This window comes from Bos mutus, chromosome 9 (assembly GCF_027580195.1).
Source record: "Bos mutus isolate GX-2022 chromosome 9, NWIPB_WYAK_1.1, whole genome shotgun sequence".
In the NCBI taxonomy this organism is placed as follows: Eukaryota; Metazoa; Chordata; class Mammalia; order Artiodactyla; family Bovidae; genus Bos; species Bos mutus.
This window is the reverse complement of record NC_091625.1, coordinates 81600970-81616623: the sequence shown is the minus strand read 5'-3', so window position 1 is coordinate 81616623 and position 15654 is coordinate 81600970. Positions and strand designations below refer to the sequence as shown.

At 42.4% G+C, this 15654-nt stretch overlaps 2 protein-coding genes across 2 annotated transcripts in view; one reads left to right on the top strand and one right to left on the bottom strand.

Annotated features, from left to right (window-relative positions):
* Positions 1 to 12109, bottom strand: part of UTRN (utrophin) — a 556038-nt gene extending 543929 nt beyond the window's left edge. The window contains 2 exon segments of the mRNA XM_070376815.1: positions 5529 to 5693; positions 11534 to 12109. Coding sequence (XP_070232916.1) covers positions 5529 to 5607 — 79 coding nt within the window. The 5' untranslated portion in view covers positions 5608 to 5693; positions 11534 to 12109.
* Positions 11542 to 15182, top strand: LOC138989150 (collagen alpha-2(I) chain-like). Its single transcript, XM_070376459.1, has 3 exons — positions 11542 to 11663; positions 11928 to 12614; positions 14040 to 15182. Exons 1-2 carry the CDS (start codon positions 11542 to 11544, stop codon positions 12604 to 12606), a joined length of 801 nt encoding a protein of 266 aa, XP_070232560.1. The 3' UTR covers positions 12607 to 12614; positions 14040 to 15182.
* Positions 15183 to 15654: the final 472 nt, after the last annotated feature.

The window sequence follows — 15654 nt, the reverse complement described above, 5'->3', positions numbered from 1 at the left end:
GGGCTGAGTCCCAGGGATGCATGGGTCCCTGCTCTTGTGGAATTAAGCTGAGTAGGACATTGAAAGAAAAGTTCAGGTGTTAGTTGCCCAGTTGTGTCTGACTCTTGATGACGGCATGGACTGTAAGGCTTCTCTGTCAGTGGAATTCTCCAGGCAAGAATACTGGAGTGGGTAGCCATTCTCTTCTCCAGGGGATCTTTCCCACCCAGGGATCAAACCTGGGTCTCCTGCATTCCAGGCAGATTCTTTACTATCTCAGCTACCAAGGAAGCTAACACACACACACACACACACACACACACACAAAGAGAAACAAGAAAACTACCAGAGAGTGACTGGGCATAGGGGGAACTTAAATATACAGATACAGTCAAAAGTGACTGGGAGTGACCTTCCTCATGGTCTTCTGGCTAAGACTCTGCACTCCCGATGCAGGGGGCCCGGTTCGATCCCTAGTTGGAGAACTAGATCCCGCACGTCACAACTAAAAGATTCTGTATGCCGAAACAAAGACTGAAGATCCCTGGTGCCACAACTAAGGCCTGGCACAGCCCAACATTAAAGATTTATTTATTTGACTGTGCCAGGTCTTCGTTGCATTACGTGGGATTTTTCATCGCCCAGACTCTACTGTGTCGGTCGAGCTTAGCTGCTCCACAGCATGTGGGACCTTAGTTCCCAGTGTTGTTGTTTAGTCACTAAGTCATGTCTGACTCTTTTGTGACCACAGACTGTAGCCTGCTAGGCTCCTCTGTCCGTGGGATTTCCCAGGCAAGAATACTGGAGCCGGTTGCCATTTCCTTCTCCAGGGGATCCTCCCAACCCAGGGATCGAACCTGCATCTCCTGCATCTCCTGCATTAGCAGGTGGATTCTTTACCAGGTTTAGCCACCAGGGAAAACCCTTAGATCCTGAACCAGGGATCAACCCACATTCCTGCACTGCAAGGCAGATTCTTAACCACTGGAGGGACAGGAAAGTCTTGTAAATAAATAGTAACAACAACAACAAAAAGATGACTGGGAGAGTTACTTCCTAAAGTCAGCAGGCAAGTTTTCTCAGAGGTGATACTAAAGCCTAGATCTACCTAATAAGAGGAGCCCATCAGGCAAAGACAGGGAAAGAGGGATGTGCAAAGGCCCTCAGCCAGGCATGGCTGGGCCGCTGCAGAAATAGAAAGAAGGTCAGTTTGGCAAATTAGTTCTGTGTGGCTCATGTCTGTCATGTGTAAAACAGTCGTTGTGAGGATGAAACTCTGAGCACCACATCTGCACACTGTATGTATTCAATAAATGTCAGTTGCTAGAATTATCATAATCAATGACATCCCATCACTAGAGGTGTGCAAGAAGAGGTTGGGTACACAGGGGCATGGCCAGGCAACAGGACCTCTCGGGTTCCATCAACAATTAGGTCAGGATTACACAAGAAGAGAAAAAGTGAAGGAAGCAATGATAAAAATGTTACACTCAGGCTTCCTGCCTAAAGGCTGTTAAAGAACGCTTTGAATCATATAACAATGAGGAGTTTTACCGACTAATTCATTCAACAAATGGCCCCTTCCCATGTGAAAATCTATGATTCTAATCCCTACTAGTCAAAATCCCCACAAAGAGCTAGTTGGCACAGTCTTTAGCCCTGAGGTCTACCCTCTTTATGGGGCTTTGAGCTAAAACTTACCAGAACAGCATTGAGAAGAACAGAAAAGGTTGACTTATTCTATGTTAGTGGCATTAAAGTGTCAGTATTGATAGAATAAAATAGCAGTGAGGCTATTCTTTGATTTTACACATATCTCAAACCACTTTATTATTTCATGTTTAAAATGTTCCAAGCAGAAGTTTACACACCACAGACTCCATTGATAATATATTTCACTTAAAAAAAAAAAAAATCTTACTCTTGATCTACTCTCAAAATATGTAATAAACTGTAAAACTTTCTGAAGCTCACTAATTCCGGCTATCAAAGATGTACTGATTAATGACAGACAAATTTGTCTTGCATGTCTTTAAGTTAGGGAAAGATTTATTTTTACCCAACCCCAAGCCCTGAATCATTAAAGATCATATTCTTTCAAGTTCTTTTCTAAAATTCACTCAAATCCAAGACAAATGTATTACAATCATTAAAAAATACATGATTTTTATATTCATGAAATATTTCATCACCTACTCTTGATATTTCAGATTTCTGTTTAGTTGGTAGAAATTACTTTAAAAATTATTAAACCTCATACACTGCATAAAGCAAATTAATATTGAATGAGGGCAATATAAACAATCTTAATACCTTAACATAAAATGCACCAATACTTAAGCCAGGCTTTTAGACTGTTCAAACTTAAGGATTTGAGGAGGAACAAGATAAATCTTCACAAACCAAGACAAAAGTTTATCAGTATAATCTCAGCATCAGGTCTTCCCTACCCCAATCTCTATCCCCTCCACCATAACTAGACCCTCAAAAGGTAGAAACACAGAATAGATTTGAATCAAAATTCTCCTATAGGAGAATATGAATTATATGTATATGATTCCTTTGACTTTCAGAAAGCAAGATTGACATTAACAGGCCCATTCAAATCCAAATTTATCTACTGCCTTTTGCAACATAATCCAGCCAAAAGAATGTGATTCAGATCTCAGCTATGCAACAGCTAAATTTTCAATGCTTTTTGAAGTAGGAGCCATCAAAAATAAAAAAGAAAGTAACAGTCATCACCTTGGCATTAAAACACTTGAAGCAATTTGAGATTTTTAAGAATACTTTAGAAATACTTTAAGAAGTAATACAGGCTCATTGAAAAGCCTTTAACGTGCATATGAGTAAAAAAGAGAAAAATAATAGTCCCCAAATACAAGGATGACCACCATTAACATTTTCATGTACATTCTATTGAACTTTATTGGAAAAAAAATTTTTTTCACATAAATGACTTTATATTGCACATAATTTTTATATAACAACATCAAGAACATGTTTCTATGTTCATATATATACATATTCATTAACATTTTTATGAATGTATAATCTTTACTTTATGAATACACCTTAATTAGCTCCACTGAGATTCTATATGATTTAGTCAAGTGCCCTACACTTAAGGAACAGCATAGGCTAATCATTGTTTCCTAAAGTTATTTGCCTATCACATTCTTTTTTAACTTATATATTAGAATTTACGCTTATTTCAAATGTTTTGGTAAATTATGATTTTATCAACCCTCAGTATTGGATTTTTATGGTATTTCTAATTTTTTTTCTATAATAAAAATGCTATGATCAACTTTTTGCTTGTATATTTCTGTATCTTCCCTAGGAACAAAACTCCAAAAATAGAGGTACTGAGCCAACTGGAATGCCTATGTTAAAAATACAATAAGTTCAACCCAACTGTCCCCAATAGTATATGAGAATAGTCAGTCTTTTGAAATGGTCATTTTTATTTTATTTTTTTTTAACTTATTATTTTTTAATTTATTTGGCTGCCTCAGATCTTAGTTGCTGTACACAAGATCTTTTGATACTGTGCTTGGGCCCCAAGGCATGTGGGATTTAGTTCCCTGACCAGAGGTTGAACCTGAGTCGTCTGCATTGCAAGGCAGATTCTTAACCACTGGACCACCAGGGAAGTCCCAGAAATGATCATTTTTAATTTAAAGAGTAGTTTAAAAGTTATGTGTACTCATCATATATAATGAGTATTTTTAAACTTATATAATTACTTTTTTATGGACATGGTTAAAGTACACAGTTATAAATATCAAAGGTCTTACCATAATGGAGGTTGACTCAGAAAACTATTTAAGAACATAACTCCTCACAATTTATAGAACATGACAAGCATGGATGCATTAAATTGTCTCACTGTCATCTTCCTCCTTGTTAACATCTATATTTTTCTGGACATACATTCTGTACTGTTTAGAAGATATTAGTAATCCCTTACATCAACACAGTACTTTATACAAGTAAAGCATTTAAATCAAGACAGATTTTAGGGGGCATTAAACTTTCTCGGAACATACTTTAAAATAGGATGTTAAGCTGTACCCCCCGAAAAGATCCTTCAAACTACACAGTAGTGGCTACACATTTAGAGCCAAGACTGTAATAACCAATCTTTACCAATCAACCAACACCAGGGCCATGAAGGGAAATATACCTTAAATGTGTGTGTGTCAGTAGATCAGTCATGTCCAACTCTTTGTGACCCCATGAACTGTAGCTCACCAGGCTCCTCTGTCCATGGAATTCTCTAGGCTAGAACACTGGAGTGGGTTACCATTCCCTTCTCTGGGGGATCTTCCTGACCCAGAGATCAAAGCCGGGTCTCCCATTGCAGGCAGATTCTTTACCATCTGAACCACCAGAGAAACCCTCATCTCTATTAATTTAGAGCCTATTTTCAGTGCATATTTCTACAGATTCATACAATAAAAAGCAACCTTCTAACATAATATAAAGATGGTTCACATAGCAAAAACAGACATGAGGTTCCTTTTTTGGTTTTAAAGTGACACTGGGTATTAAGTTTATAGCCCAAACTAACTCTCAAAGTTACTTAAGTATAGTGTTCACACCCCGGGTGAAGTTCTGTGTAATTTTCAAAACTCAGGTCCTGGCTCCTCAAAAATATCCCCCCATAGAGTCTATCTCAGACTCATATTTGTTGCTTTTTAAAAATACCAAAATTTTTACTTAGTAGGTCTGGAGTGGAGCCAATTTCTCTGTATTAAAAAAAATAAAAACAAACCCTCCCCAGTTGATTCAGTTATACAGCCAGAGTGGTAAAGTACTTGGTTATATAAAAAGACTGGGGGAGGGAGTGATATCCTTACATAATCAATTTAAATCTTCAATGAAAACCATTCATCTGTCTTAATCTGGTTTCCTAGATAACCTAGGTAAAACTGTACCTTGAGAGGTTTATAAGATGCTTCGAAAAGGGAAACAGAGGTAGAAGAACACCTGTTGGCCTAGCACTGGATAGAAATGGGATGGGGGAGAGGGTGTATGAAAGCAAATCTCAAGAGGACTACCCACCCCATCTGAAACCACACCATTTCTTACCTAAAGAATCATTTTTTAAGCTGCATTTTTATGTTCAAGAGGTTTCTTATAAATGAACAGCAATCAGCTAACAGGTAGCAGTTTCACCAAGCAATGCCAATCAACATACCAGGAGACCAAGATGGATTGAGAAATTAAGACAGAATACACAGAGATATCAAGAAGGACATGGCAGCCCACTCCAGCATTCCTGCCTAGAGAATCCCCATGGACAGAGGAGCCTGGCAGGCTACAGTCCATGGGGTTGCAAAGAGTTGGACACAACTAAGCGACTAAGCACAGCACACACAGAGATATTGTATTACCTTTTACAGTGTAATAGTCATTTGTCAGATTTCTGTTTCTCAAAAGAAGTTTGTCTCATAAGAACAGTACAAAACAAACAAAATCTCGTGTCTTCTAAGTAGCTTATGAACAAAAATCAGCCATTTTCTGAAGCTTCCGTTACTTACCAGATCTGGACTTAATGATGTCGCTGAACTCATTCTGCCCATCGTCTGCTCTGGCCTCATGTTCTCCATACTTGGCCATCTTAGTTGTGTTTCAATATAATCCAAAGGCTTGACAAGATCCTCTTTTAAAGACTTTCAATTTTCTATAATTATCAACATCAATACCTAAAGAGAAAGGGAAAACATAGATTTTAAAAAATATACAAGACTATATTAATATGTTGTAATATATTAATACATGCTGACATATTATATATAACATATTTCATATAGATGTAACATATAACCATAATATATATCAGAGCTGTATAATATATATGCCTATAAATATTAAAATATATGTATATATATTATATATGGGCTTCCTGGTGGCTCAGTGGTAAAGAATCCACCTGCCATTGCAGGAGACGCAGGGGTCTAGGATTCAATCCCTAGGTCAGGAAGATCCCCTGGAGAAGGACATGACAATCCACTCCAGTATCCTTGCCTGGAGAATCCCATGGACAGAGGAGCCTGGTGGACTAACGTCCATGGGGTTGCAAAGAGTCGGACATGACTGAGCAACTAACACTTTCACTTTCATATATAATGCACTGATCTGGGCAATGGAAATATGACTATCAAAGAGACAAAACCTATACTAGTTTGAAATCCACAGACACCAAGCAATTAATTATATAATGGAGTGTTTCATTATACTACTAATATGTTACAAAAGTACAAAGGAGAAGCATAGAGTAATATGAGCATACTGCAGAGACGAATCTGACCTGCTCTGGGCAATTAAAGAAGGCTTTCTTGAAGATGTGACATTTGAGCCAAGCCTTCAAGGATGAGAGATGGGAAGAGAAAAAAGGTAAGAATCTCCCATGTAACATGACAGGAAGCATCAAAGAACATTCAAAAATCTGAGCATAGGCCAGTGCTTTTGGAGCCTAAGAGGAGAGGGATTTGTTGAACTAGGTGAGGTAACAGACAGGACCAGGAACAGGGCTGTGAATACAGCCTGTACATGATTTTGTTATTTCTCCAAAGAGCAGTAGGAAAATAGTAGATGATTTTGAGCTGGGAAGCAACATACGATTGTGACCTAAATAAGTGTAGATTGAAAGAAGTGGGTGGACATGTGGGCTATTAGATATTAAATGAAGGCCAATAGGATTTGGGAACTGACTGGATATGAGAGTTTCAGGATACTGAGGCAACAAAATGACTGCCCAATTTTGGCTTGGGCAATTGAGTCACTGGAGCATGAGTGTCTGAAGGAAGAAATAAGTAGTGTGATTTGGATTGCTGGAGTTTGAGATATACAAGTGGAGATAACCAAAAAGTCTGATCTCAGGAATGGTCCAGATTATATGTAAATCTGGAGAGTTACATGTTATATCCATTGAGACAGATTTTTTTCTGGAAAACACATCATGTGAATTCTCCTGAGAACAGACATCACTCAAAATAATTTTAATCTTTTAGTAATTAATGAGTCGAGGCATGTTGAGAATTTACAGAATCGAGGATTCTACCCTGCACTACCACTTTTCTTTTAAAATGTCATCTGCCTTAGAACTTTCTGGAACACAATGCCAAGCAACCCAAATAGAATCAGAATTCAAGTTTATGTTCAGCAACTTGGCTATATCCTAACATCCTCTTATGAGCACCCCAAATGCCAGCTAAATAAATCAATCATTTAATTGGGAAAATAACAGTCAAGACATCCCAATATTAATCTACAATAATAGACATTAATTCACATATTATAATAGATATCAAAACAAGAGTTTATTGTTAGCTAGGATTAGACAAAGGAGTACGTCAAGGCTGTATATTGTCACCCTGCTTATTTAACTTATATGCAGAGTACATCATGAGAAACACTGGACTGGAAGAAACACAAGCTGGAATTAAGATTGCCGGGAGAAATATCAACGACCTCAGATATGCAGATGACACCACCCTTATGGCAGAAAGTGAAGAGGAACTAAAAAACCTCTTGATGAAAAGTGAAAGAGGAGAGTGAAAAAGTTGGCTTAAAGCTCAACATTCAGAAAATGAAGATCATGGCATCCGGTCCCATCACTTCATGGGAAATAGATGGGGAAACAGTGGAAATAGTGGCTGACTTTATTTTTGGGGGCTCCAAGGTCAACTGCAGATGGTGACTGCAGCCATGAAATTAAAAGACGCTTACTCCTTGGAAGGAAAGTTATGACCAGCCTAGATAGCATATTCAAAAGCAGAGACATTACTTTGCCAACATAGGTCCGTCTAGTCAAGGCTATGGTTTTTCCTGTGGTAATGTATGGATGTGAGAGTTGGACTGTGAAGAAGGCTGACGCTGAAGAATTGATGCTTTTGAACTGTGGTGTTGGAGAAGATTCGAGAGTCCCTTGGACTACAAGGAGATCCAACCAGTCCATTCTAAAGGAGACCAGTCCTGGGATTTCTTTGGAAGGAATGATGCTAAAGCTGAAACTCCAGTACTTTGGCCACTTCATGCGAAGAGTTGACTCACTGGAAAAGACTCTGATGCTGGGAGGGATTGGGGGCAGGAGGAGAAGGCGATGACAGAGGATGAGATGGCTGGATGGCATCACCAACTCAACGGACCTGAGTCTCAGTGAACTCCGGGAGTTAGTGATGGACAGGGAGGCCTGTCGTGCTGCGATTCATGGGGTCGCAAAGAGTTGGACATGACTGAGCGACTGAACTGAGCTGAACTGAGGATTAGACAACTCAATTATTTAATTCAAGGATACATAATATGCCATTACTATTTTGTAATATAGTTCATTTTACATATCTATTCACTATTTGCTTCCCTGGTGGCTCAGACGGTAAAGTGTCTGCCCGAAATGCGGGAGACCCAGGTTCGATCCCTGGGTTGGGAAGATCTCCTGGAGAAGGAAATGGCAACTCACTCCAGTACTCTTGCCTGGAAAATCCCATGGAGGGAGGAGCCTGGTACCAGGCTACAGTCCATGGGGTCTCAAATAGTTGGACACGACTGAGCGACTTCACTCATTCACTATTTAGAAGTTCTTACATATTATGTTTACAATATACAACATTCAAAGACACATCATATTGTTTTATGATATATTTCATAACAATATAAATACATAAAATGTAAAATTTCTTTTCCTTAGTAGTTAGGAAAGGGTATGTTCTAATAATAAAGAGGTCAAAGTTCCCTTAAAAAAGATTTTAAATGTTAAAGTGTTTGAGGCAGATGAAAACTGATGAACTACTAAAGCTTTAGGAACAATTTCCTCTCCAAAAGGGAGAAATACATGGATTGGATCATCAGCCTGAATCTGAGAGATTTTGTGAGAGTATAAAAACATTTCTCCCTTTTTATACTGTCCACTACTATTGCACTTTATGGATTACTATGTAATTAGGTTCCTTTTGGGGGGTAAATACCTGCTAAAGATTTGCTAAATTCTTAAATCTATTTTATTACATTCAAGTACCAAAAATTTTGTTCAGAAGAATACACATAAAATTTTACTATGAAAATCAATTTTTCCCAACAAAAAATTCTCTTTACTGGAAAGCAACTAATTATTTCCTTTAAAATACATTTCTAATTCTCTCTTTCATAAGTGGTCTTAGCCAAGGTCTTCAAAAGATTTTTCCCATTCCACAAAAGAGAAAAGTAAACTGCTTGCACAGAACTGTGTTTCATTTGCACATTAATATTCCTTCATCATAAAGTTCTACTTTGCCAGCTCCTTAAGATAATCTCAGATTTTCTCTTGATAATCAAAATCCTTTATAGGCTACACAGATTCAGCAGTAAGGGGGATCAGAGGACAAGGAAAGCCTGGGCAACTTGGGAGAACTGCAAATGACCATTTTAACAGTGACATAGCCACTGACTGATACTTTGTGCCACTAATTGGCAGGGGTCTCCAAGTTGAGTAACATTTGGCAGCAAGTCATTATTGGTTGCCGGAAGACAGGATCAAAGTTTCATCACAAGGCGCCTCTGTGCGACCCTCCACTTCCACATATATACTATGGAAACACCACCATCTTCCACACCAAGGTAGGTGACAAACCGAATAAAAGAAAGAGATATTGCTTTATAATTATAATTTATTGTTACCTCTGCTCTAAGTTCTGTTTCCCCAAAATGAAGTGCTGCAAAGTTTAGCCAGCTCTTTCTCACTGAAACCAATACCCTCAACTCTACATCCAGTTCCTTCTTCAAAACTTCTCTGGCTGTCATAGGGAACCAGAAGCTACCACAATAAGCCTGGGTTAAAAGGACGGGGGATGGCCTTAACAGGCAAAACTCATGCTTTAATTTTTTTTTTTAATTTGGAAATTACAAGATGTAAAAATACAAACATGTTTAACAATGTACAATTATGATGGAAATATGCTGTAGGTCCTTGGGCAAAAAGTACTCATTCGTTTACATAATCCTAAGAATGCCAGAGATAGTGGAAAGGAAAGCCCGGGGGCCAGAGTTTGAGGCTCAGTGTGAAACTTAGTAAAAGACACCGCCCAGTGCCAAGAATTGCCATTCATTCTCGGAAGCGCTCCAAGGGAAGTTCATACTGTTGTGGTTAATGCCATTTACGGGGGCAATCAATTTCAGGTAAACAAACACCTGAAGGAGAGTTAAAGCGCAGTCTTCTCGGTCTCAGAAACTGGTCCAGGGGGCGGGGAATGACTCCGCGTAAACCATGGCCCTCGCTCCCCGGTGCTCTGGAAGCCGAAGCACCCAGGTGCTCCGCATTCCTGCAGCTGTCGCCTGATTCCCGGGTCCTCTGGTCCACTAGCAACCAGCCCAGGGGCGCCCACCCGACTCCCGAGGCCCATGCAAGTTACAAGGGAATAGATGCGGCTACTGCCGGGTTCCCAGGAGCACAAAGCTCCCGCCCGGACCCAGAGGATCCGGGCTTCCCAGAACTCGGTTCACTCCCCCACAAGGGGTTACAACCCGCGAGGCCCTGGTAACCCAGGTCACCTGGGAGCTGGCAAAGAGAAGACTCTCCCCGGGGCGTGCCTGGAGCGGGGGAGCAGTTAGACCCAGGTTAGACCCGGGCTCCCCAGTTCAGTGGAAAACAAAGTGTGAGTCCTCTGGCTTCTGCAAGTCGGGCACACTCTCAACCCTGGAGTCACTCCCTTTCGTAATCTGGGGCTTGGCTTAAAAAAAAAAAAAAAAAATCCACTTTTAACAGCGTGCCTTCTAAAAGTTGCACAGCGTAAAATTTGTGCTGTGTCGCTTTCCTAAAGGGGCCTTGAGCAACCAGTGCCTCGCACCCCAAGCCACACAAGGACATGAATTACCTTACCAATTGCCGCAAGAGATGCCAAGGATCCGGGACCCCAGAAGAGTCAATCGCGCGGGACTACGCACCGACTGAGCGCTCCTTGTCACCTCACCAAAGCCCCACCCTCGGGAGCAGCAACGGCCTGGAGATCGAGCACGTTTCCTGCCAGGCGGATGGCTGGGAACGTCTCCCCACCCGGTCCTGGCGGACACCTCCGGGGCCCCGCCTTCCCGGGGCTGAGGTGTGTGTGTGTGTGTGTGTGTGTGTGTGTGTGTGTGCGTGCGCGCGCGACAGGCCCTCCTAGGAAGCCACGTCCCCTCTTGGAGATCACTGGCCCAGAGCGCATGGAGGAACGACCCTCTCACCCTAGCCAGGAGAAAAAATTCAGGGAGTCAAGAGGCTGCCCAGAACCAGTCGAAGGAGTTCGGGTCGTTAGGAAATACTACACGGATTCCGAGGACTTCCGAGCCCGAGCTCTCCCCCACGTTTCTGGCATTCCCTGTCCCGGGGCGGGGAGCTGAACTAAGGTTCCAAGGAAAGTGCACGCAAAAGTTGGTTACATCTTAGGCTCAGCCTTGAGAAGGAGCTCGGGATCCTGTGCTGATCCTGGGCACAGGAGCCGCTGAAAACTCCATCCTCCCCGCAGCCTACGTCCCGTGTCCCGGGGCTGTGGTCACATTACCCGGCCCGAGGCTCAATAATGCATGGACTTACCTGCTCCCATGCCCCGCGGGCTGCCTCGCCCGCCCGCCGCCGCCGAGTCCCAAGCCGGCCCAGGCCTCCTCGGATGTGTTTCAGGCGTAGTAATCGCGGGTGTGTGTGCAAACGTGGGCTTTGTGGTGCGGTATATATATATATATATATTTTTTTTTTTGGTTTGTTTGTTTTTTTTTTTTTTAAGGAAATATGGAAAACCAGACCAGATCCGAAAGAAAAAAAAAAATTTTCTTTTTGACACTCGATTGTAAACGCCCCTAACTTGTGCAATCTTCCTGCCCCGTAGTTCCGCCAAAAACAAAACAGTCCCAGTGCAAACCTGGAACGGGCGCACAGGCACCAAGTTTGCCAAACACTGGAGAGTTTTCCGTCTGCAGAAATGACCCCGAAGGAGGGTGGCGGAGGGTGGGGGGGCACCGCTCCCCGAGATTCCCCAATCGGCTTCGGGAGCCGGAGGCTCCTCCTCGCCCCTCGGCGGGAGAAAGCCCGCGGGCCGCTGCGGCCGCCCGCTCCCCTCCTCCGAGGAAAGGCGACTCCACAACTTCGTGCGCCGGCGGCTCGCGCCCCCGGCTCCTCCTCCTCCCCTCACCCGCCCGCCGGCCGGCCCCTTTGTTGAAGCGGGGAAAGGAGCGCCGGAGGCCGGGGAGGGCGGAGGACCGCGGGGTGCGCGCCGCCGCCCTCCTGGGAACCGGCTCCGGTCCCGGCACACGGGTTCGTCCTCCCCAGTAGAGGGGCGCCGAGCAGGTCCGGCTGCCCCTCGGCTCTCCCGTCCCGGCTGCCGCAGGGCCGGCAACTTTGTTCCGGGAGATGAGGTCTTCTCGGCTCCGGGTTCGGCCCCAGCCCGGTCCAGGCGGCCACCGCAGGCTGGGCTCCGGGGAACGTGGCGCCCCGGGTCACCTGACCGCGCGCCCCGTCAATCAGCGCCCGCCCCGCGCTCCCTCCCCGCGGGCAGCAGCCGGGCTGGCACTCGGCTGGCCTGGAGCGGCGCACCCGGAGCGGACGGTGCGTGCCGAGAGCCCGGAGCTAGCATGGATGCCTGGTGCTGCCACGGTCCCGTTTATTCAGATTAACCGAAAATGTGAGTCACACCCACCCCAGGCCAACCCGGTCTCGTTTTCCTCCTTTGAGAAATGAATTCTCATTTGCCCCTCCACTCGCCCCATCTCAGAGTGTTGACGTTGTCAAATTTTTGGTCCTAGTTCCAAGGGTATATTTATTTAATATAATTTTCTTGGTGTCGTTTTTAATATTAAGAAAAACTTGACAATTTCGTTTTACATTCGTTCATACATATATACAAATAGTGTTTGCGCTGATCTTATTTTTCCATTTTTCCACTATACATACACACTAAAACATCTGTTACAGAGTCTATTTCAAGGCTAAGGTGCTGGTCAAAATAATATCTGGTAAGAAATGCCTTTGTGCTGTGTATGCATTTTTTAAATTTACATATTCCATTCCCAGTGTGTTCCTGTGTTTCTCTCACATGATCAATACACTTGGAGGGGGAAAAAAAAAACCAGCAACCTAAATTCCTAGTTCCTATAAACAATGAGAAAAGGAACTCTGGTTTGTTGCTGGTTTAATATTTGAGAGTTAACAACTTATGAGTTAGTAAAGACAAACGCTAGGGGCCTTAAACAGTTTTTTCAGAAAGAACTCACTAGTCTTTTATTAGTTACAGAGTAAAAGGTCTGAGGGTGGCCTGGAGGGGGTTGCATTCTGAAACACAGTATTCCTTATAAAATCTCTAGCTTAGACTCCTTCCTTTATGTAGAGTTTCTTCACATAAGCCAAATAAAATCCAGAATATTAATAGGAAATAAGTATAATTAATCATCTGCTTTCATTCATTCATTCATTTTACAAACATCGATTTGGGGCCTGCCAGGTTCACTGGTGCTATGAAAAATACACAGATAAATCTGGCAGAGGTGTTGCTTTAAAGAATTTCAAATCTACTAAGTGAGATAAGGCAAGTAAAAAAATAAAAATATACAAGATCAGCGATAAGTGCTATAAGAAAAGGATAGATCAAATGCTTTCTGAGTCGGGCTATATCACAGGAGACTGGGGCTTCTTTTAACTGATAATTCTACAAGCTCTTAAAGCTACTTGCCATGCACTGTGACTTGGTGGAGTTAATGGAAACTCAAACTTCCTTGTTTAAAATAAAACCACTTGGGAATGTTTGAGGATTTCATTACTCAAAATTATGTACGTGAAAAGCACTTTGTAAATTGCAAAATGCTACACAAAGATTAATTTATTAAACTCAAAATTTTGAAGAAAAACAGTCATTTGGGAACCTAGAATTTCTGAGATTTCAAGCTCTGAGGGATGTTTAGTTAAGTTTCCCAGAAAACCCTAAGGAAGGGGACACAGGGACCAGTAGGCACCACCTGTATGAGACCAACTCCAGCCACATCCAGCTTCAGGGGTTTCCGGTGTCTTCCCTGGGACCTGTGCCCTGCCTGTTTCTAGCCCTTCTCTCACCCAGACACCGATTTTCTTTGCGATGGAGGCCAAAGAACTTGCTGCTGATGGCATAACCCAGTCGTCCCACTCTGGTCCTGCTCCCCATTTGCTTGGTAAGTAGAGAAACCACAGTTGGTTGGAGACTTTGTCCTCAGAGGACTACCTCTCCATACAGCAGCCAGTGTGACCTTGAGAATGGAGTTGAGGGGAAAGTGGAGACAGACCACCAGGACGTAGATAGCAGTTAGTGCACCTGCAATCAACATTATTCCAGCTGCAGTCCATGCAACAGGGACAGTAGCCTATAATGGGGTTTTGTCCCCTCAACCCCAAAGTGGATGTAGAACATTCAGAAAAAGTGATAGGAATGTGGCCCGTGTTTGTCATTAATTCAAACTCTGAATTGCCCCACAGTCACCAGAGAACATGAAAATTCAAGAAAACTGAACTGATGTCTCGGGGATAAAGTCCTTGACATAGGAGAAAATATGATGATATGAGTAGTGGATAGATTTCTATATAAAGATATATGCATATGTAGGTATATATAATGGAGAAGGCAATGGCAACCCACTCCAGCACTCCATGGGGTCGCTAAGAGTCAGACACGACTGAGCGACTTCACTTTCATGCATTGGAGAAGGAAATGGCAACCCACTCCAGTGTTCTTGCCTGGAGAATCCCAGGGACAGGGGAGCCTGGTGGGCTGCCGTCTATGGGGTTGCACAGAGTCAGACACGACTGAAGCGACTTAGCAGCAGCAGGAGCAGCAGCAAGTATATATAATATCAAGAGACATGATTCTACATAGATATGGTTCATATATAGGAAACTGCATACTAACATAAGAGCCAAAAAGAAAAGTTTCCAACTAAACTTTAAATGCAGATCCTCTCTGAACAATAGAAGCATCGTGAAATACACAATGTATTAAAAAGCAAGGTGTTGCGTAATATTCCGTTATATATATATGGAATCTAGAAAGATGATACTGATGAACCTATTTGCTGGGCAGCAATGGAGATGCAGACAGAGAGAACAGACTTACGGACATGGGGGTGACAGGAAAGGAGAGGGTGGGATGAATGGAGAGAGTAGCACAAGACCCATACACTAACATGTGTAAAATAGATAGCCAGTGGGAATTTGCTGTGTGACTCAGGGAACTCAAACCAGGGCTCTGTGACAACCTAGAGGGGTGGGATGGGGTGGGAGGTAGGAGTGAGATTCAAGAGGGAAGGGACATGTATGTACCTATGGCTGACTCATGCTGATGTGTGGCAGAAACCAAGACAGTATTATAAAGCAAATATCCTTTAATTTAAAATAAATAATTGTTTTTTAAAGCAAGGTGCTCCTTCAACTTTTTCCTTTGTTTCTTCAGTCTAATATCTAATATCTAACACTTGCACAAGTTAAAGGTACATATAAATAAAATTCTTTGTGATATAAAGAGGGAAAATTATAATGGATTTTTAGAGGATAATGATTTTTAGATGATAATTAGCACAATGGCAGAGTTTCTCACAATTTAGTGAATTTAAAAATTGCCAAGGAGCATATTTTGAATTCAGATTGTCTGCCAGCTGTGAGAAATTCTGATATACTGGGCTGGTGAGGCCCAGGAAGCTGCAGTT

What these genes read in the sequence shown, in the direction of transcription:
- LOC138989150 (XM_070376459.1), top strand. Translation starts at nt 11,542, where the DNA reads ATGCCCCGCGGGCTGCCTCGCCCGCCCGCCGCCGCCGAGTCCCAAGCC. An exon ending in AACGTGGGCTTTGTGGTGCG is followed by an intron (nt 11,664 to 11,927) that starts GTATATATATAT and finishes ATGACCCCGAAG; the next exon opens with GAGGGTGGCGGAGGGTGGGG.